General features: G+C 39.3%; 1 protein-coding gene across 1 annotated transcript in view; it reads right to left on the reverse strand.

Annotated features, from left to right (window-relative positions):
* CNTN3 (contactin 3) overlaps nucleotides 1-23,380 on the reverse strand; it is a 63,223-nt gene that overhangs the window by 34,598 nt on the left and 5,245 nt on the right. Inside the window, exons 2-3 of the mRNA XM_068408347.1 lie at nucleotides 14,478-14,573; nucleotides 269-472 (exon numbers count right to left, since the gene is read on the reverse strand). Coding sequence (XP_068264448.1) covers nucleotides 269-472; nucleotides 14,478-14,573 — 300 coding nt within the window. The remainder of the gene's footprint in view (nucleotides 1-268; nucleotides 473-14,477; nucleotides 14,574-23,380) is intronic.

Genomic DNA, 23,380 nt, shown 5'->3' on the forward strand with positions numbered 1-23,380 from the left:
TTTAAAGCCTTTTTTCTCTCTTTAGCATTACATCACATTAAACTCAAAATTGATCCCTCACACTCCATTTAGAATGGCAAGCATAGGGACCTTCCAGTGAAATCAGTCAGACGTAGGAGAGGAAGAGGAGCATGCAACACAAAACAGTTTATCTTCTTATAAAGCAACCAATACCCTGAGAACGCAGGAAAGGTTACACTGTAAGAGGCAGAAATGTTCACTGACAACTCGATGCGTTATTTATTCACAATGAGAAGGGAAGGCATACCGTCCGTGCGCAGCACTAGAGGAGTTGGCGACCCAAGGACTTGGCTGTTGGTGACACTGCTGGTTACAACGCAGGTGTAATTTCCTACGTCTGACGGCTCGACCTTGGCTATGTAGAGGTGACCGGTCTCTTGAGACACAAATCGACGACTGTCCTCTTGTACAAATGATGGATATTCATTGAAGATCCAAGCAAATGACAATTCTAATTGGTAATAAAAGAGAAATAAAGATGTTTGGTAGGGTTTTTCACTTTTCTTCAAAGGTCAGTTTATTTTATTATTGCATTATGTTTTCCATATTGTATTATATACAATAACAAACAGGACCAGAGAGATGATGATGGAGAGAAATAAATTTAAAAAGGTACCAGAAACAAGCAAAACAAAAAAAATGAAGGCAAAAGTAAACCATTTTTTCACAAAAGCCATATCTCCTCCAGCAGAAGAAAAGGGTGAAAGGGATTCAGTGTTTTACCCAAGGATAATTTTTTTGATTTACTCTTTTTTTTAAGACTTAATATGCATGAAAAGAGGAGTAGACAGCAAAAATGTCACCAAACTTTGCCAAAATGGAAACGTTATTCATTCAGTAGCTACTTAACAACTCAGCTAGATACTTAGCAGACAGACACAGCACAGGTGTATGCAAGTGAAAGGAATGTCAAAAGAAGCATAAATTCCCCGTAGGGCTCACCACACAGCAAAACTATTTTTTTCATACAAAAAATCCACAAAAACTCTATTAAAAAAATCTCTGAAATGGCAAAGCAGCCTTCGCTACCTTTCATTATGGTCACTTGAAAGGAAAGCCACACTTTAAAAGACAAACTAAGAGATTTGGCAAAAACAGCATTGTAATTTGTTTTTTTCTGAATACTGCTCTGAGCTCTGCGTCCAATTTTAATTGGCAAAAGCCCCTTCCTGTGCTAGGCCACGTGCTTGCCTCATTCATATCCTACAGAATCAAAGGAAATTAATTTTTAATGTTTTTCCAGGCAATGAAATAATTTTTCACTGAAGTGCCGCTCAGCTGAAAGTTTATAAAAAGATTACAGCTTCTGCAAGTGCTAATTAGAGACGATTATAGCTTGACTGACCTGCCTTCACGTTAACATATCTTGTAGCATTTGCACTGCCCCTACGAAATGGGGATCATCCCTTTTTGCACAGGTTTAATTTGAAAGTGCATAAATTTGGATGCAGTCATGAAACAGAGAGCAGGCGTTTTCACAACCCTCATCGTTGAGTATGAATACGCACCCAGGAAAGTGCTAAGCCAACAGGACAATTTAACACAAGGTAAGATGGTGCAGAGGAAAAAACATTCAATAAAGGAAATTATTAAAATATTTATGGGCTGGGTAATGCAAAAAGGGCATCAAATGAAATGGCCTATCATAATTGCATTTGATTTTCTTCTATCAATATTTAAACTCCTGCCATTAACACAATTTTGCAGGAGCAATGTGTATGACCAATTAACAGTCTCAGGACTTCTCTCAAGAGTTAAACTTTTGTCATATTTGGGAACATTTATTGTTGAAAAGAGCCATCTACCCTTCTGGACTTGCAGCGTGTCTCCTCAGGTGAAACAATGGCTTTCTCTAGAAGCTCCTTCCTACACGAGCGGGGTAATTAATTTACCATAAGGAAGGCCAACTAGGATTTGCCAAGAAAAGACAGGGTAGTTAGTGCAGTGGGAAGTAAAACCCTGGGATCTACCTTGACTTCAGCAAGACTTTTAAGATGTGTCACAAGAATCTGTTCAACTTATTCATCAGTGACTTGCACGAAGGAACAGAGTGTACACTCAGCAAATTTGCTGATGACACCAAACTGGGAGGGGTGGCCGATACACCAGCAGGTCGTGCTGCCATTCAGCGAGACCTGGACAGGCTGGAGAGCTGGGCGGAGAGGAACCTCATGAAGTTCAACAAAGGCAAGTGTAGGGTCCTGCACCTTGGGAGGAATAACCCCATGCACCGGTACAGGTTGGGGGCTGATCTACTGGAGAGCAGCTCTGCAGAGAAGGACCTGGGTGTTCTGGTGGACAACAAGTTCACCATGAGCCAGTAATGTGCCCTTGTGGCCAGGAAGGCCAATGGTATCCTGGGGTGCATTAGGAAGAGTGTGGCTAACAGGTCAAGGGAGGTTCTCCTGCCCCTCTACATCGCCCTGGTGAGGCCACATCTGGAGTACTGTGTCCAGTTCTGGGCCCCCCAGTTCAAGAAAGATAAGGAATTACTGGAGAGAGTCCAGCAAAGGGCTACAAAGATGATCAGAGGAGTGGAGCATCTCTCTTATGAGGAGAGGCTGAGGGAGCTGGGTCTGTTTAGCTTGGAGAAGAGAAGACTGAGGGGGGATCTTATCAACACTTACAAATACCTTAGGGGTGGGTGTCAAGAGGAGAGGGCCAGACTCTTCTCAGTGGTGCCCAGTGACAGGACAAGGGACAATGGGCACAAGCTGAAACATGGGAAGTTCCATCTGAATATGAGGAGGAACTTCTTTACTTTGAGGGTGCCAGAGCACTGGAACAGGCTGCCCAGGGAGGGTGGGGAGTCTCCTTCTCTGGAGATATTCAAACCCGCCTGGACACGACCCTGTGCAACGTGCTCTGGGTGAACCTGCTTTGGCAGGGGGTTGGACTAGATGATCTCTAGAGGTCCCTTCCAACCCTTAACCATTCTGTCATTCTGTGATTCTGTAATCTCATACATAAGCCAAAGAAAATTCATAACAGTCAACAAAAAAATACTCTGTACAGCTATTCTCCCATCTTACAACAAAAATACCAAGATGCAGGTGTCAATGGTTTGCTGTTGAATTGAGAGAGTTTGTCGAGTAGGACTGCGCAGCAGGGTCGGGGCAGCTGTGCACTGTCCTGGCTGTGGTCTGGCACTATTCAGTATCTATCAGCCATTTCAAATAGAAAAAAAATAAAATAAAATAAAATATTTTTTAAAAAGGAAAAAAAAAGAAAGAGTACACCTGAAGAGTTTGAAGGGGACTATGACCTCTTTGAGAGCAAAGATTATATGATCTTGCTAAGTGGGAAAGACCAGAAAATAAAGTGTAATTCCATTTCTACAGAGCAGCTGGATGAAGACAGTGACTACAAGGCTGAGGGAAAGGCTGTAGACCAAATTAGGTATCAATTCAGGAACCGTAAGAAAAAAAAGAAATTAGATTTTCAGCTCTAGATCAAACTCAGACATCCGCAAGACACACAAGCGTGTGAAGCCAGGCTTTATTGGTTCTGGTATTTATTGAGCTACTGGTTTTCCTTAGCTCAAAATGCTATTTTAGTTTAAAAAAAAAGACAGACATTATTCAAAACAGCCAAAGGAGATGGACAGATCTGGATACACAGCCAGAAAATAAGCTGCTTGATTTCATCCTATTATATTGGGTTAAGTCAAGAGTAAACTCATTGAAATCAGTCATTATGGTTATGAAAGCCACGCAAAGTGTATTCCATTTTAATTGGATCCTTCAACAGCCTATGAATAAGCACTCCTGGAAACCTAATTTCCCATTCAAGATAAATTTTCATCGACTCTCTTAAAAAAGGAACAGGGTGTTTCTTTACCAGTGCCCCACAGCCATATCTCATTTTATATTTATTGTACTTTACAAAATTGTATTCTTATTTTCCAAAAAAATTCATATTAAACAACTTGTTCTGTGATTTATTATGTTTACACCATTTGCTTGTTGCTGATCTCGGGGCACCTCGAGGGACATAAACTCACTCTCTTTCTGTCAATTACAAGTTTTCAGTTGATTTTCTGTTATAAATGGAAGTAATATGTCTCTCCTGGGCTTCCTCAGAGATCTAAGCCTTTGCTTTCCAATGCATTTTTTCCTTACTTCCCATACATGGATAAGGTACTAGAAATTACAGTTATTACTCAATTTTTATTTGTTTACTACGTCTTGGCTGGCTTGTCCTCTTTATTTTGCATTATTTGATTATTATTTACTGCGCAGTCTACAAGCCACAATACACTCAGTGTGCTCATACTGCTCTAGGCGCTTTCTGCACCTAAGTCTTCAATTAAAAATGGCTTATAAAATTGCCTGTCATTTTTAAACTTAATTTTTTACAAATTCAACCATTAAATCAGCATGGCCTTTGAGGTCTACCATAGTCACTCCCTGCCACCTTTGAGCCTTAAAAAAAAAAAGTACCTTCACTTCCTATGTAAGAAAAATTTAATGTTGCTAAAGCAACATAAGGGGGTCAAGCCCACACATTTAGTAGTTTTTAACTGTGTTCAAAGTTAAGCCTTAAACTCATGTACACAGCTGTGAAAAGATGGTTTTTAATTATATTACACATTCCCTCCAAGAGAGGCTGCAACACATCAGTAAGAGATCACGGAATGGAACCAGAACAATTTTATTTCTTGCAAACCGAATTTAAGAGACAACAGTAGTTGTGGGAATCCAAAACTGCAAATGAATTCAGGAAGTCAAAGCAAAAATTTGAAAAAAAAAAAAATAGGGGATATAGACCTATGACAGAAGGAGAAGGATAATTCATAATGTTTACTTTATGCACTAAATGCACAAATTCTGAAGGTCTTCTCTGCTTGTCATTCCTCACCTACTCTTGCTCCTTTTGCTTTGGACAATCGCTCCTACACACCTGCTTAATACATACCTGCTAGCCCCATAATTCTCACCAAATGAGATTTCTAATATAGCCAAAAGTAAATGATGTGAACAGTATTGTTCTGAAACAGATTTAAACTAATGTCTAAAACTGACGGGATGTCAATTAGTGAAGCGGATGTTTCCATAAATAATCCTCAAAAGAAATTAAAATACTTAATTTTGAGTGCATCAAGCTGACTGAACAACAGTTAGAGGTGTTATAGTTTTGGGTTTGGTTTTTTTTTTTTTTTTTAAAAAAAGAAGTTTCATGTCCATCACTATACCCAAATCTATACTATTTCATACAGTTCTCCAATTCAGATTCTACAATATTCTGTAATAGAGATACAAGGGGAAGCTGAAATGCCCTGGCATTTTCTCTCTTCGACTGGCACTCTGCCTAACCCGCAGGATGGTATATGGCTTTTAAGAAACTGTTTGCAAGAAAGTAATCAGACAAAATTTAGCAATGACAGAAACTGCAATTAAAGACATGGAAATTTGTAACAACCATCTCTTTTGAATTATCTACCTTAGAGTTAAAAGTAATGGAAAAGTAACACTGATTTTGAGAGGATAATGACAGATTCCATAATTGAGGAAGAAGCCAATTAGTTCCTCATTTGGCCCAGTTTCAGCTCAAGCTGTGAAGAAATGGCAGCAAATGGAGCAAAGCCTCGCTCGGGAAGGAGGCAGCTCTCACCGCACAGACCCGAAGCGACCGCGCAGTTCTGTGGGGCAGTCACCCAGAAATGTCACTTTGTCAGCACTGCTGAGGACAGCTCTGTGCGGCTGCTCGGGAACCCCTGGGAAAGCCAGACAAATTATTTAGAAGTAGGAAATTAACCTGCACGAGGCAGAGCGCATTGAACTCTCCGAGGATGCTCTCAGCCTAGATGTAAACCGTCCTGAGCTCCCTGCAGCTGCATCCTCAGAGGATTACACTGCTGGGGGTTCAGGGCATCGTACCTGGGGACGTGAGTGCCCCCAGGGCTATAACGCATTTCACCCTACGTACACTGCCTTCTGACTTCTCATTCACTACTTTACTTCACTTACTTGGGCAAACTCTAGCTACTTTACTTCACTTAGCTCACCGCCTCGAGCAGTGTGTCCTTCCTTCAGCAAGGCAGCACAACTAGCTGCAAGGCTATTCTTGGTGCCTGGACTTTAGCCAAGGAAAAAAGAGGTAATACTTTATCTCTGCCATAAAATAAATGGCAAATTTCTTTTTTTTTTTTTCAAACATTAAAGGTTGTTTTACAAATAAAAATCTTATGCACTGTAGGAGTAAGACAAGGTATTTATGTACTCCAATACGGGATCCCCTAACGTATGCGTAAACTGGATATTACAATATCTTTAGGTACCGCTGTAAAAAATGATATCATTTTGACAATGAAAAAACTCTTTAGAATTTTATTGGAAATAAATTGTACATCATTTCAGGGTTTTAGGGTATGTTCTTGAGCACATTAAATGCCCAGAAACTGGAAAACTGTCCAAAGTGTGTTCAGCTGGGAAAAACAAAACTCAGACTGTGTATTTCTGAGGGGAATCCTGAATTGTTTGCATGCAAGTAGTTATACCACTAATAATGCAAAAGCCTTTGGCTGTTTACAAAAGCTGCAGTCACACTTCAGAGTACAGTCTATCTATAAACTGTAGGTTGGTAGTTTACTTTTTGTTAATGTTTTCTATATAAAAATAATGACAATTACAAACCGAACCTCCATAATAGGGCTAGAACTGTGGCCACCAGGAGTAAGGCGAGACAATGAGTATCTGGTTAAAACAGTTGTAACCTTTTCACAACTTGGGGAAAAAGTTTTAGAGATTTATAAATGCTTCTGAAATTCCCCCCAAAACTCTTTAAAATAACTCTCTCCTTCTGGCTGAAGATATTGTTGTTTATACAAAATGTAAATTGCATGATGGGAATCTGAGTCCAGCTACAAAAAGTGAAGAATGTATCCTGAGAAACTCATTTTATTCCAGAGTTCATTTCCATTTATAATGGAAACACTCTGATTTGAAACTAATGTAAACCATTAATCGTTTTGGCATAAAAGGTGAATTATTTTGTAGATAAAATATAAAAGATCAATTTTCAGCATGCTGTGCAGGTAATTAGGCATGCAACTTCTGTATATGGAATAACCCAAAACAACGAGAGCGGTGTGGAAGACCTATGTAATATCTTGCAATTTCAATCTACACATTTAATGAGAATATTGAAATGTTTTAGCTGAAATTGCAAGGTTCCTACCTCAGGCTAACACCTAATTTTCATTTTTAAATGGAATATGGTAAGAGTCCGCTCATTTTCTGACTTGGAAATGAGTTAGTGTGATGTAAAAAAAGATGCAATTCTTTAAACACAGTTGTAGCATAAATAGTATTTTTCTGTACTGCCCCCCCACCTACAGCACAACCACACACTGGCCAAGCAGTAACTGCCCACACTAGTCTGTCACCTTCACGTGGCTGCCACAGGTGACAAAGCCCCAGTGATGTAAAACACCCCACGGAAGGTCTGTTTTTCTCTAAACTCAACAATTTGAAGAGTTTTTCCAAGTCTTTCAAAGCAGTGTCGAAAGCAAAGCACACTATTTTAATTAAAATGCAAACATTTACAAGCTCATCCTTGGGAAACACAGATGCTCAAGACTGGCAGCGTTATTTCTTTATCAGTACCACAGAAGAACTCATGTTACACACATTTCCAGTAGCACATCCACTGGAAAAGCAGCTTGGCAGTATGGCCTTGCCTGCTGTCTGCCTTCCCCCCCGCTCCTGTCACACGTGGGGGTGACCATCAGCCAGTGTTAAGTTTCAAACCAAATGTGACCTTGTAATACAGAAGTGCTCCGTAACTGGCAGGTTAAATGTTCCTTGGTGCTCCAAAGGAAACCCAGATGCTAATGGGCAAGGCGAACAAAATGCTTTTCTACATTTGGGTTCCAGTGCTGAATAAAAACCCAATTTCGTTTCCCCTGTAGCTCTGCAGGATGATGGATTAGTTTCTCTTTATCACATTTCTGAACTAATTGTTTCACACTGGCTGTGTCATTCAAACTGTACTGGCTCCCATCAAACTGTTCGTACTCTGGAAGTATGCAGAGAAGTAAGAAACTGCTTTAGGAAGCAATATTTAAAAACATACCCATTAGCCATATCCATTTCAAATGACAGATTGCTCTTTTAACCACCTCCCTAGAACTTTACATTTAATTTCTCAGAGCATTTCTAACAACTCTGTTGTGCTTTTTCAATAGTTGAAAGTATTTTAAATTGCTTCCTGCCTATAATAATTTTGAGGATAAAAAGATGATAGTTTAGCCTATTGCTCAACGAAAACACGTCTGATTTCTTCTGAATGTCAGATGTTAGTGAGATAAACTAAAGGAAACTAATGGAAATACCCAAGTGTAAATTTTCAAAGGAATGTACTAATGTTTATAGGTGGAAGTAGTAATTAGTGACAAATTTCATTTGGTAGCTTGCACTCATTTAGGAGAAGGTACTCGGTAAACCCCTGTGAAAAACAAACATTCCTTTCAGTTCTCTTGTTAACAGTGCAATCATCAGCTACGACTGCGTGCTGGCACTGCAGCCATCTCCCTCCTGCCTCTTCCTAATCAATTATCCTGTTTCTAAAGAAAAACTCAAATATTTTAGCAGAGAAGATAATAAAGAGCTGGAGGAGAAAAACTCCACAGTAACAATTTAGAGATAAAAATAATCTTGGTAGAGGGCCAAACACAGTCATTTTCTCCAATTTTCTCCTCTTTTTCCCAGGGCGTATCTGAGATAGTTGGGACTAGCTAAGCGAAAAGGTTAGACTTGAACTTTTTTCTTGCAATTTGCTTCTTCCTGATTTATCTCCCTCTTTCTTTCCACCTCCCCTTCCTCCAACAAACACCCCAGCACCAGGAGGCACAGTCTCCCATTAAAACACTTATCCCATTGCTGCCTCTTTCAGCTTATGCAGGTTCAGGAAAGAAGGCTAATGAGAGCAGGTATCAGCAACAGAGCGCACATCCCATAGTCGTTCGAGGTCTTCTGGAGTGCCCACATGCATTTTGCTGATGAAACTAATGCAGTATTAGTCCCACCAAAGTCTGCTCTCTCCCCCAACAGCCCACACTATTTATGCTACTACTGTATGTATTAAAACCTCAGTGAAACCAAACGTACTGCGGCCAGCAGGAGCTGATCCAATCTCATGTAAAACTCCTTCCTGGGCTTTAGGCGAAATTGTGCCCCTCACTGTACAGACTACAGGTTCTGATATGCTCTCTCGCCCCACTAATGAAAATAACAATCGAGCTTTAAAATACAGAGATTTAAAAATATTGCTTTGGTTTTCGATTTGTATACTTGGGAATGCTACTTTAAAAAAAATACAAATATATATATATATATGAAGGATTGAAGGCTAGAATCTTTCCTTAAAAACAAAATGATAAAAAGCTGCAATATTCCCATAATCATTTTGCAATGGGTATTCAAGATGTAGTACAAAATTCACAAGAGCTCATATTCTCATCATAGATGTTTCCAGGCTTTATGCTCTACTGACTACCTGGCTATGAAGCTATCCTTCATGATCTAGATATATCTCTTAAACTAAGACTCACAAAAGGGATGAAAGACCAAGAATCTAAGAAATAAAATAGAAATACTAATACATTCATATGTTCAGTGTCATTGATGTGCATCATGAAACATGGAGTTAAAGAGTTCTGTAAGAATTTGGAGTGATACCTTGCTCATACAGTTTGCCCCTTCCCAAACTGGAATCATGCTTCTTTTCCTAGAAGTTTCTCAGGCCAGTTATACACCTCTACGCTAGCTTAAAAACATATACTGTAAAATAGCTGCAGCTGTTACACAAATACATAAATAAGGATATACTCATTTTAGTCCGCTTTACTTCAGCCTGGAAGACAGGTTTATCAAAAGAAAAGGTGCTTTAGAAAGACGGCATTTGATAAAGCGCAGAACAGAGAGTGTCTCTGCAGCGTTGGTTTGTTACTGGTGGTGAAAATAATGCTCCTGACAGATAGAAACCATTGTAAAAATCCAGCTGTGACCATGTATTACTGCCCCTCATATGGACAAATATAAGTGTCTCTCAGGTACCATTTGATTTCAAACTGTCAGCTGAAATTTGTGCAGATGATGATGATGACACCAGCAGGACTATTGCAAAATATATTTTTAAATAAAAATACCATTTCTTCTTGGCAGATTGAGAACAGCTCGAGAACGCTACGGAACCATTTTTAAGGCCATTGCTTTTACAATATCCAACATACTGTTCTCCTTAGAATGCATTTTTGTGCAAAAACCTCATAATGTGCCTACTGCAAGTATGATTTGTTGCTCATGCCCAGATGAGCGTCATCCACAATCTGCAACAAAAGCAAATAGTAGAGGTGCAAAACCAGGATGTTTTCTACCGCCTGAGAACACACTGATGGGCAGTAGAAAAGAAATTGTATTCTGGAGTTGTATCAGTTTGGTTCTGCTTTGTTTTAAGGGTACAAAATGTTTGCAAAGCCAAATAAGTAAAATCAATTCAACTTACAGTTCCCTGAAAAATAGTGTGTTGATATTCAAGAGCTGCAGAAAAGAAATAATCAAAGCATCAAAATATTTCTGGCATTTGAGATAATTTCCATGCCATGTTATTCATGAAGCACAGTCTTGCTGGAACTTGCAGGTCTCCAAATGGCAACACAAGAGACATGAGAAAAAATTTGCAACAGACATGATATTATTCACTGAAATATTTGTCATACCAAGCAGTGAGCAATAAATTGGGATCTATTTTTCCATGATCTAATATAATTTCATATCAATATGTCACCACTTCAAAATAATAAGCTATAAAATAAATTGATCCCCATCCTTCAAATACGGTCTCATTTATCGATTAAGTCTACATTTACCAGGGCACGACAGTAAAATGGAGGACATGTTCTTGCTGATTTATTTATGTAGAATATTCTTGCCATATTGCATGAAATATGAACACATATCACATGAAGCTAAACATGAATATAAGACAAGTAGAATTTCCTTGCAATTTCCAAGGAACAGCTTGTTGGCTCCACAATGTTCTTGCCATTTCCTCAAATTCTCATGGGTTATGGTCAAATTCCACATAGTAACAAGATAACAGGGAGCATATCCACCAACATAAAACTAACGCCTAGTTTTTCCAGGCAAGCCTGAATTCTTTGAGAAGTCTGAATAACCATCAAGCAAATCTTCACTTCTACCCTTAAAAATCATCTTTTTCTCTGTGTATAAAGCAGTCCTGAAACCACCACAGACAACACAAAAGGACTATGCCTCATTGCTTCCTCCTCTCCTGAGGAACAGAATATACCTCAGAAATTAGTAACATCTCCCAAAATACAAAATCAATGTCAGATTAGTAAAACTGGGAGTACTAAACAAATATAAATCACAATATCTAGCAAATAGAAATAATAGCTGAAGACAAGCTACATGATAATCAAGATACCCGTACAGCAGTGACAGTGGGTAAAACCCTAAAGGAACTTGCAGGTTTGCTTTACTCAGGGCTTTGTCACTCCTTAGATACCGATTTTGGAACGAAATCAACAGTAGAGAAAAATAATTTTTAGATCTCCATATGTCGAGCCTTTTCCATTCGGCCAAGAATGGAAAAAAAAAAATTACATTGCATGAATGTTTTTCAACCAGATGCATGTTAAGTGTGTCCAATATTAAATTTTTTATGTTGAGATGTTTGTTATATGGACAGTCCTTTAAAACCATCAAAGACACAACAACAACACAGTAAAAAGTCAAATAGCTGTAAGAGAGTTCAGTAGAATTTAATGGTCATAATAACTGAAAAAGACAGCAGGAGATCAACATAAATCAATTTGAGATGTCATTTTGTCTTTTGAGTATGTGGGGGAGATGATCTACTGATTTGTGGAAAAACCAGGATATTTTAACAGGTTCCCTGTAACAAAATTAAAATTCTATAGAGAAATATGGTCACGCAGAATGATGACAGATGACCATTCTATTTATCCAAAAATCACTGCTCAATTATAATACAACTTACATTATATAACATAAAAAACAGTTGAATTAGTAAAATATTTGGGGGAAAGTCTTCACACACAAGACCAGTCATCCACTGAATCCCCCATTCAGCAAATCTCAAACAAGACTGCTAAAAAAGGGAACACCCCAAAAGGGAAAATGCTCTAACTCTCAAGAAAATATTGGAGTGGTTTGTGATACAGCTCATGTTTAATGACAGAAATATAAAACTAATCTGTGCATCCTCAACTGGAAATACTGAGCACCCTCCTCCTCCCCCCGTACACCAACAGCCATCACAGAAACAAAGCTAAAGTACAAGCTAAGCGTACAAGCCGATGTGTACGAAGTTAATGAGTTTCATTGTCGGTTTAAATGATAGATGTCCATACCCTGATGGAACTGGAACTGCAAACTTCAAGAGGACAAAAGTACCGTTAACTGCATGAATAATTTGCTCCCCATTGAAAGAGGATATTCATATTACTTACGTAAATATCTGTGGCTAAGATGAGCAAAGCAAAAAATATGCCAAACTGTAGAAGGGAAGCAATTTCCTTTTTCCACACTATGAACTGGTATTTCTTTTTGGGATGAACATTGGTTTCTATTGTAACTGGAATGTTGTATATGGAGGAATAATCACAATTTAATCAAGTCTCTTCTTGAAGGCTCCTCACAGGGAATGCAAGAAATAACTGCAAATCCCCATCAAGCTTAGCAGGAACTTTGAAATTGCACAACATGGCAAAACACAAAAGAGCAATATTTTGGGGGATAAAGGGGAAAAGAAGACAAGGTATTGGAGCAGGTTTTTAGAATTAGTCTGAGATTATTTGATAGATCAGTGCATCAAATACAGAATCAAAGAAAAAAAAAAACAGATCACTGATCTGGAAAGGGCTGAACAGCCCTCAGAGACCTCGGGCCAGGTCAGCTGTTCCTAAACCATCCCTGCTACTCCTAACAAACTACTACTGCTTAACGGATGGGTATTTTATCTAAGACTTACTGACCTATATCCTACTGTGCCAGATCTAAAGGCACTGTATGTTTGACGTCACTGTGCTATAGGTTTATTTTAGTGAAAAAAGAAAAGGAAGGATTTTTTTCCACCTTGCTCCATGTCTCCTGAAAACTTTAATGGTTAATCCTCCAACTCCCAGACAAATCCAAGGATTTTAAATAATTCTGGTACCAATTCTCAATTCCATTTGATAATTCAGGGAGCCCTCAGCTCTCTCTTTTTTTTGCATCAATAACACAATTGGTGTGGGGGGTGTCAATCATATCCCATCTGCTGACTGCAAAAAAAATTCTCACCTCTTCCATGTGTTGATTTGAACCACTGTTCTTAGCAATATGAGCATGTTTTGTATCACCCTCCTGTTTAACACCTCAAACTTAAACATTGCTAGACTCAGTGCAGAGTTGTAGTCAGTTTGGCGGCCACCTCTGGCTGTATACCCATGCATAGGATGTGAGTATAAGAACTGCTGGAGTAATTCAGACTTTGGACTGCATATAGAAGCAAAATTTAATCATTTTAATTCTTACAGATAGCTGGGAGAACGACCTATTTTCTCAGCAGTTGAAAAGACAAAGCTGTTGTAAGGCTATAGAGAGGATTTAAGAGCATGTGTCAGTTTAGAGAGAGAAAAATTCCGCAAGCTCAGACAGTTGTAAAATTGCCACTTTATGGCTGTGTCTGCTTAGACTCCGTCAAATTTAAGAGGCCACAATACCTATATTATTGTATTCAATGTTTAGCTTATGTTACTTTGTCTTTGCAATCAAATCTAATGCTTAACATCACAGCCCTTCAATAATGAGACTCCATATCAATTAAAAACAAATAAAATCAGTTACTTTCAAGTATTACTTCAGGCTCAATAGCAATTAGTCAAACACTGATGATGCACAATGAATGATAAAACATAAGTGCAACTTTTGGTCGACCAAGAATCCATATATCTGGTTTTCTCACCCCCCTCGAGAAAGCAGTGTTTGAAATTATGCCAGCATCGTTACATTACACTATCAAATGTCTTGATTGCAAGAAAACAGGCAGATACTAGCATAATTAAAGACAAAAATCTACTTTTTGCAATTGTCTAGTCATACAGAAAACTAGATTTATCGAGGCTCAGCAATTGTGAAATTGGGCAGAAATTAACTCCTGAAGATACTCAATTAATTACTGGAAATACCATAAAAATCAGACATGTTAAGTGTACAGAAATTACTAGGCACTAGAAAGGCATTTCAAGATAAAAGTAAATCCGTTTAAGTACTCCCCTCCCCCTCTTTTGGTTTTGTTTCCTTTCTCTCCGTATTTACTTCAGAACCCAGATCTCATTCTTGCTCTCTCTGAAGGATCTCTCTCCTGCATCCCACTTTACAGTCAATCAGCTCTGGCTGAAGCCTGAAGCCCGGCCGGTCCCTTACCTCCCGCCCGGGGGGCTGGTCCGCAGAGCAGCACGACTCCCTGCCCCTCTCGAACTGACACCGCGCTTCTCATTTTCGTCCTGGAGTTTTCAAGATCTGTTTTTGAGAGAAAGGTGAGCTGGATATTAGGAAAGCGAAAAGACTACATACACAGGAGTTTGGAGGTCTCAGGATTCTCTTCATATGCAACTAAGTTCAGTGATTTCACTGCATCAGTTGCAGAAGAAATGGCTGTTCAACACGAGGGAGGATGACAGAATTCAGACTGAAGCGAACTAATTTACAAGAACATAATTAAAGAGATACTATGGCTAATTTTGTTCTTAGGCTAGGCTTATGCTACCCTAATTTTGATAACCAAAGAGGACTCATAAACATAACTTAAAAACAGGTCCTTAAGCCACTGCTGCTTCTGAATGAAGGCTCTGATGAAAACAGCATCCAGATCCTACTGAGCTCCTCTAACCAACCGTAAAATACCGCGAGCACCAGAGCTGTTCAGAAAATGGATAGATATCTTTTGAAACAGAAAAGAAACCCCTTGACCATCTCCCTGCGGCAGAATCCCTTGTAACATCACTAAGCTCTAGCGAAGGCAAGAGCTTTGCACCTCGGTGTATTGACCCAGCGCTCTGCTCTGCCCGGCTTTAGGTCTTCTGGGATCTTTTTAAGCTGTGTAAGAGGAGAAACAAATGCGACCGAGTATACAGAAATGCAGAGCAGCAGTATTTTATCATAAATTTAAATTAACTTTCCTTCTAACTGGTGACTCAAGATCCAAGAAAGTATGGCCTCATCACATCCTTGAATTGAGCTAGATAGTACATTCAATACAACCTAATACTGAGGTACTACACTAAGAAAGATTTTTCTGTGAATAAACCATGTATTTTTCCATAATAAAACCAAACAGAAGACAATTTTTAAAAAAGTTTGCTAATAACCTCATAAAGGATACTAACACATACAGTCTGTAAAATAAGGCTGCCTTTATAACTAAGCATAACAGGAGTAGTGAGTTGACCAACAGTAGCTATTTCCCAAAACACAATATTTTTTAATATTGAAAAGCAACAGCTGTTACAGTCAGAACACTGAACAAGAGGGACTAAAATTTCAATGCTTCAGTTTAAAAAAACACATTTAATGCTGTGATAAGATACTGTTGTATTATTCTTTGTCACTGCACATAAAGCTTATAGAAGAATTTCTTAGAAGGGCTGTTTCCAGCTTTCCAACTGAATTTCTGTGCAGGTGCATCTCAGGGCCTACATTTTCATGCACAAAATAAGTTTGGATCCTTCCTCTGGACACATTGTGGAGGTCACCTACAACCACAGCTAAACCAGTTTCACTGGGAGATCAAAACAGCATGCCTTACAATTTGTTTCAGGCCTTTTAAACATCTTTCTCTTCTCTTCCCTCTATAACAATATAGATGCATTAGCTACCCCTAACACAACTCCCCTGAGTCATGAAAGGAAGAACCAAGAGCTCCCAGCACCCCAGAGGACACATACTATTCTATACTAAAATGAAAGCAGCTATGCAATTCAGATTTTAAAGTTTATCAAAAGTTTATTTTTACATATAAAATGAATTTAGACAAAACTTTGCCCTCTTACATCACAACCACTCCAAGTCATAAATCTTATATACACACATAATTTCTGTAATTAAAATGAAATGGTTTATCACTGCTTTCTAAACACGTGCGTTTATTTATTGCAAATATAGACCTTCAGAAACTCAGCTGTCCTCGTGCTGTCCGACACACCACACGAGGAGGATGGGACTGTGCTGGGAGCACCTCGGGAAGGGACATGACCCACGGGACATGCCAAGGCACTCAGAAAAGCACGTTCTCCCTATCCCGCAGGGACCCACTGCAGGTCTGGGGCTTGATCTGTTGCAATGTCGTACTGCAGAAGTTATGAATCAATGACTGCTGATAAAGACTGCTGTCCCAGGGGAATAATTTTTTGGGAAACAAGCAGCAATGAAGAATCCACCAGCACATGAAGAATACGAGCCATACTACAATGAGAGAGTTCTCTTTCTCTAATGAGCAGGAAGCTCTCCATCCTACCTTCTAGAGTGGTGTAAGTACCAGACTAATCACACAGCTGCAGCAATATCATCACTTATTTCATTTATATACTTGTATATTCTCTTTACACATCGCCTGGTGCCACTTTGAAAATAATTAAAAATCACCATGCAAAATAGTAATGGAGTTCTCTGTGAGCATTGTGCAATGAAGTCTAAACCTCTGACCTTGGAAAAGTCCCTGCTTATATACAAGATTCTAGTCTGACTTTCAGGCCTCTCTGTAGCATATTCAGAGTATTAAAGCTCAAAGCCAGTCCTGTTTGGTAGAATATCAGGACAGATTGGTTTGGTTTTTTTTTTTGTTGTTGGTGTGTGTGGTGGGTTTTTTTGTTTGGGTTTTTGCTTGTTGGGTTGTTTTGTTTTTTTTTTTTTTAAATAAAGCCAGTATCCTAACAGCAATAACACTAGGGAGAAGTGCTGTCTCTTCTAACAACACTTGCTATTACATGAAATCATCGGGAAGGAACATTAAGTTCTCAGAAAACTAACATGGTAAATAAAATACTGTAAAAGGTGGGCAAATAATGGAAAAAAAACTGTTTGCTTTTACAGATTGATTTGTATCTCTGAAAGTAGAGGCTCTTACGCTGCTGAAATGTCTTAATAGATAAAATATAACTGGAAGCAAAGAATGAAGATAAGAACAGGACAGAAGACTGTTTCGAGACGTGATGAGTCAGAACAGGACTTGCTTTTCAGCACCTCCTGAGATGACAATATCCCATTGTTTTGTTTGAAAGAAAAGGGCAGAATTTTATTTAGAAATAATCTAAATTATTTCTGCATTTCATCTATTGAATGTACATGAAGTTACATCAAATGAAATACACGTCACTGGAATAAAACAGAACAAGAAAATGTAATTCAGCTTTATTGAAAAGTCTTTTATTCTCCCAAAAAGGAGCCCAATGAAACATGTTCTTGCACATACAAACAGCAAGGATATGAAAACTGCATATTCCATTGGTTTCTCTCCTTCCATTTAATAAGCTGAGTCTGTTTGTTGTTTGTTTTGGTGTTGTGTGGTTTTTTGTTTGTGGTTTCGTAGGGTTTTTTTTGGTTTTGTTTTTTTGTTTGTTTGGAGGGGTTTTTTGGTTTTTTTTTGTTTTGTTCTTTTTTTTTTTTTTTTAAAGTCATGCACAGGACACATTCACTGCCTGGAGAGAAGCAGGATTCAGCAGGTTTCCAACTCTTATTACAGCATCTTATTACACTTATATCAGTTGATGTTTATTGTCTACACATGTTTATTAGCAATTCTACCATGTTTTGATAACTGCAGAACAAGGGTTCATGCTCTACGAACATAATTGTCCCTTAAGAGCCACAATAATATTTATTCCATTACTTCATTAGACTCATTATTATCCAAAGCAGCAGAACTTGTTAAATACTACTTTATGTATAATTCTGGACTGGTGGGATGTTCAAGTACCTAAATGAGTCAGACAACCAAATCTTAGCTGTTTTCTTGAATAGGTAATTCTGAAGTGAGGACTTTGTTCGATGTCAGCACATAATGAAGTACTAATTCACAGCCCTCTCGCCCTGGTAAAAGTCACATTCTTAAAAAGGAATGAAATACCAGTCTCTCAGCTCTTAAAGAATAACAGCCTCAGTGTGTAGTAATAGCTATGTTGGTAATGGCAACTTCTGGAGAAAAGAATGAGACAAATTTGTTTCTTAAAAAAAAAAAAACCCCAAAAAAACAAACCTCTTCACCACCACCTAAATCCCCTATGTGACTAAGCAAACCTCCTTCCCCACCCCTCTATACCCCAAAAGTGGCTACACTAAGGCATTTCTGTGACCATGTATTTTATACTTCTTTAGACAGACACCAGAAACTGAACGTATACTTGGCATAAAACTTTAAGCTTCCTAAAGATAAAAAAAGCACAGCAGATCTGCACATGGAGCGAGTGAGACTTTCCACTGCCTTCTCTGGGCTTCAAACTGAGCCTGGGAGAATCATGCTGGGGTGGGAGGGAGGGATGAGACCAAAAGTTATCTCTATAATCATCAATTATTATTGGAGGTAGAAAGGAAAGAGAAGAAAAATTAACAGTGCAGAAATGAACATTACTCAAAGCACGCAAAGAACCAGGGTGATTTGTGACTCCAGAAGACATTCACTGGCTGCCAGGGAACCATCCAACAACTTATTTACAAAAATCTCAAACTCTTCAACTCCCCGTAAGTTACTTGGGGGGCAGCAAAATATGTAACAAAACAAAACACTCTTAAAGCAATTAAAGGAGAAGAATTTAAAAGCCATACAAACAAAGTCTGTGTTATATAAATAAATAGTAAAAGCTAAAAAAAGAAATTGGCAGGGATGCATGAGAGCACAGTGAACACGAGATGCCAGCATGGAAAGAGGCAGAAGAGTCTGTGGTAACAAGGGAGAAAGAGGGACAGAGAGAGATGAGATCATAGAATCACAGAATGGTTTGGGTGGGAAGGGACCTTAGAGATCACCTAGTTCCAAGCCCCCTGCCACAGGCAGGGACACCTTTCCGCTAGACTGGGTTGCTCCAAGCCCCGTCCAACCTGGCCTTGAACACTGCCAGGGAGGGGGTAGCCACAACCTCTCTGGGCAACCTGGGCCAGTGTCTCACCACCCTCACAGTAAAGAATTTCTTCCTAATATCTAATCTAAATCTACCCTCTTTCAGTTTAAAATCGTTACCCCTCGTCCTATCACTACACACCCTTGTAAAAAGTCCCTCTCCAGCTTTCCTGTAGGCGAGATGCTTTTGTAGGCTGTGTGGAACAGAAGGAAGATACCAGTGACAGTAGAATAAAAAAAGCAGTAAAGGAACACTAACAGCATAAAAGTTGAGTCAACATCTGATGAGCATGGAACCTTTTTTTAAACATGCTTTGCATTGGCAAAAACGCATCAACAGAACTGGAAAAATAGCATTGTAAGGGAAATGCATGTTCTGAAGGAAAGACATTCTCCAATGTTTCAAAAAATATGCCTTCCATTAATTCATATTATCTGGGAATTATCACTGAACTCAAGCCAAACGCAGCATTGAACAAAGCAATTCAAGTAATTTAAGAAATATCTCAGGAGGGAAGGATGTTTGCTCAAGGCAGTTATCCTACAGCCAGTTCTCAGATGCAACAGATTTTCTCCCCCTAAAGCTTTCCCAAAACAAACCCTAAGAATATCCTGACAATCTGTAAAGCACCTCCATCACCAACCGCTCATGACCACAACGCAGGTTTAGTGGTGAAGGAGACCAGGCTATTAATTTTTTAATAAACAGATGGCTAAATGCTTTGACAGATCTAGGTCTAATTACCTGAAGGTTTGTTTGTTTATTAAATAAGTGCCAGTGCTTCCAAAAAGACTTTCCTCAATAAATAAATCAATGAAAACCATCCCACAACAGTTCATTTTTGAAGCACTGGAAGCATGCTGAAGACAATGGGATTTTTTTTTCTGCCACTGACTTCACTCCTTTATCTTTCCAAAGACAGTCACTTTCCTTAAAGAAATGGACGTATTCTTCTACAAGTATCACAAAACATAGCTGGTTTGTCACCAGAAGGTATTGCCAGAACATGGGTAACCAAAGTCTGTCATTTTCCCCATCTCACTTGGTATGGAGCACCTGGCAAAAAGCCCCAGGGCTTTGATTAGGGCCACGTGGACTGTACCAGATGTAACGATGACAAATAACAGATATAACAGATGAGTGTCCTATCAACAGATGTCTTACCACAACTGCTGCTTCACATGTAAAAATACACATTAGTCAGCATGAAAATCCAATATTCACAGACCTTCAAAATATTTATAATTCTCATCAAAATACGTGTCCTACCTGGGTTAAGCAAAGTAATAGGAAATGCACAAGTTTATATAGAGCTGCAAACATAGTAAGGAATGCCCTTAACTCCAACACAGCTAATTAAAAACAGGGCCCCTAGAGGAAACCACATGGTCTGTATGGAGCTGCTCCAGCTCTTCAGAGGGAGCCTCTAGCTGTCATAGCCTGTGCACCGCCTCTCCGGGGGTCAGGCTCTCCAAAGCTCTGCAACCCTAAGACTGCGTTTCTTGCTGTGATTAAAACTCTGAAGTAGCTTTATCTGCTCACGTCTGTCCCTCCACCGCCAGCTTTGCAGCCAGCAGGCATGTGCTATGCAACAAGCCCTCTCCCCATCCATGAGCCACAATACTTGAGTAATTTGCCTAGAAGAGAGCAAACCTTAACCCATGACCTCACCCTGCCAAAACCACCTCTGCCAGTTTCTCTTCCAGAGTTGGCTGGGTTTTATCTCTAGCTCGAGCTGCTGTTCGGTATTTTAAACTCCACATGTTGGGGATCCTGAAGCGCTAACACCAACGGATTTTTATTTTTTGTTTTTATTTTACTAATTCTGCAGTATGGTGCTTCTCAACCTAAAACCAGGTGGGTTTGTGAGGTACATTACACCTCAACTCTCTAGTTTGATAAAACAAGTACAAGGAACTTAGAGAAGACAACTATTTCTACATAAGTGATTTCAGTAACCTACTTGAAGTAAGCCACAGAGTGCAAGCACAGAAATTGGTACTATATCAAGAACATTTACAGAGGAATTCAGAGGAAATTAAAACTTTTAATTTTATTATTGGAGTTACTGGCAGATGAAAAAAAAAGAGGCAGAAATAAAAGTAACACATTTTCATGGTAGCCCATTTGCTTGGTTCGTGTAGAGGAAGAACAATGATTTTACTGTAGTAACTATTCCCATCACAATTTTAAGAAAGAGGTAAGTGAATTTTCACATCTGACAAAATACCTCAGACTCCGTATCCTGAATATAGCATATGGTGCTGACATTAATTGCTTCTGCGATATTCAAATCTAATATTTCTGAAACAGGGATATACTACACCGTTCCTTGGGTGCTCCACTACAACTGCAGCAGTATCTAGCTGAGTACAAAGATGTTTCCACAGCACAAAACAGATTCCAGAAAATTGCTGCAAACATTTATAACTATAAATCTCTTGGGCTACTACCTAGGATTAGACTACATTAACAGGCTCAGGAAGACAGGACAGATAAGAAAAATGATCTATTTCTATCCAGGCACCATACAGCAACACTGAAGTTGTAGCTTAATGGATGTTCAGGAGCACATCAAAGCAAACCAGAATGTATTTTGTTCCTTTCCCTTACAGCAGCCAAAAGTGGCTAAAGCAGAAGGTCTGTAGTTACTTTCTTACAGACTTCAGGGAACGGAGATGCAGCGAAACGCATTTCTTGCCATGTCATCATTTGCAGCTGACAAGCAAACCTGGTATTTTCTACCACAGATAAGGTAGAAAAAAAGTAAAGAAAAAACATCATTTTGATGCTGACAGTGGAGATGTTTAAGACAATTAAAAAATTGCCAGGTTCACATAAAAGCGCAAAAATGAGAATCACAGCTTTATCTCTAGGAGACAGGACACTGTGCAGTCCAAGCAGCAGACTCATTTCTTAAATACTAAAGATGAAAGCCAAATGCTAACGTTTCCCACGAAGCCGTATCTCCAGCCTGTGCACAAGCACGAGTTCTTAAAAAAATTATTAAACAAAAGCTAAAAACCACTGCATAATCTTCATTATTATTGTGCAAACATATTACTCTGTAGTCCCTAATAAAATTAAAAGAACATACTGAGGTTGCAAACTCAAATATTTGGAGTTAGAAAATGCCAGAATTAATGTTACCTAAAAATCACAAATATTGGTAAAGAAAAAAAAAACAAAACAGCAATATTTCAGCATCAAGGGCTTGGGATGGGAGTGTGCATTGGCTCCTGTTGGCTGGGGACATGTTGCAGCTGGGAAAGGCACTGAGAGGCATTTGCCATCGGGAGAGAAGCCACCTGGAAGGTTACAGACACAGGTCCCACGAAGCAGCCACCCAGACTGAAACCCCCGGCTCCAGAGAGCCCTAGTCCCAATGCCACGGTCTCTCACGGGGTCTGGGATGCTTTAGCTTGAGATGCAGTGCCTACACGTTCCTGCTATTCCTCTCATACCTTCGTGTTTGCCCCCCTCTCCCCAACAGCTTCCCCTTCAGCCCATGCTTCCCTACCAGTTCCAGCCTCCTTAACTCTTACCAACGCTCAGGCTCAGCATGTTCCTCAACTTTTCCTAAAACTCCTTTATCCCCAGTCTCATAAGACTCATTCTGCCAATCCCTTACCCCTGAATTATGATCATGATATCACTAAAATGAACTAAGTTCCTCTATCTCCTCCCTTTTCTTTTCATCCAGAGGGATTTCATAGATTTTCCTGCCGGGATCCGGCCACAAGAATGACTGTCTCACCCCAACAGCAATACCACACTCCATAAGACGAGTGTTACAGAGAAATAGCAACAAACAGCAAGAAAGGGGAGCGATCAAGAGTTTGGGCATACTCCCATGGTAATTTTTCACACACAGTGGAAGACCTAGAAAGGTATTTTCTTGTCTATAGCTACGGTACAGGGGGAAGGAGATGCTGCAGTGAAGCTTCAGGGAGCAGAGTTTGACAGAAGTGTTTCTTAAACTGCAAAGACAAAGACTAGGAGTCAATTCAACCACAACAGCCTAAAGGCCATTTCAAGGCCACCTGGTCTCATTTTGGAGCTGCTCAGTATGTAGAGTCGACGATTCGTACCAGAGCTCCCTGCTATTAGAGCAGCCAGTTTCTTGTCTCATCTGGAAATCTCTCCTCAAGTGCTGCTGAGTACATTTAATTAGTTTTTGAGAGTCTGAATGTTCAGTGGAAGGTGTCAAATTATTTT

This window comes from Nyctibius grandis, chromosome 10, assembly GCF_013368605.1.
Source record: "Nyctibius grandis isolate bNycGra1 chromosome 10, bNycGra1.pri, whole genome shotgun sequence".
NCBI classification, from domain to species: Eukaryota; Metazoa; Chordata; class Aves; order Nyctibiiformes; family Nyctibiidae; genus Nyctibius; species Nyctibius grandis.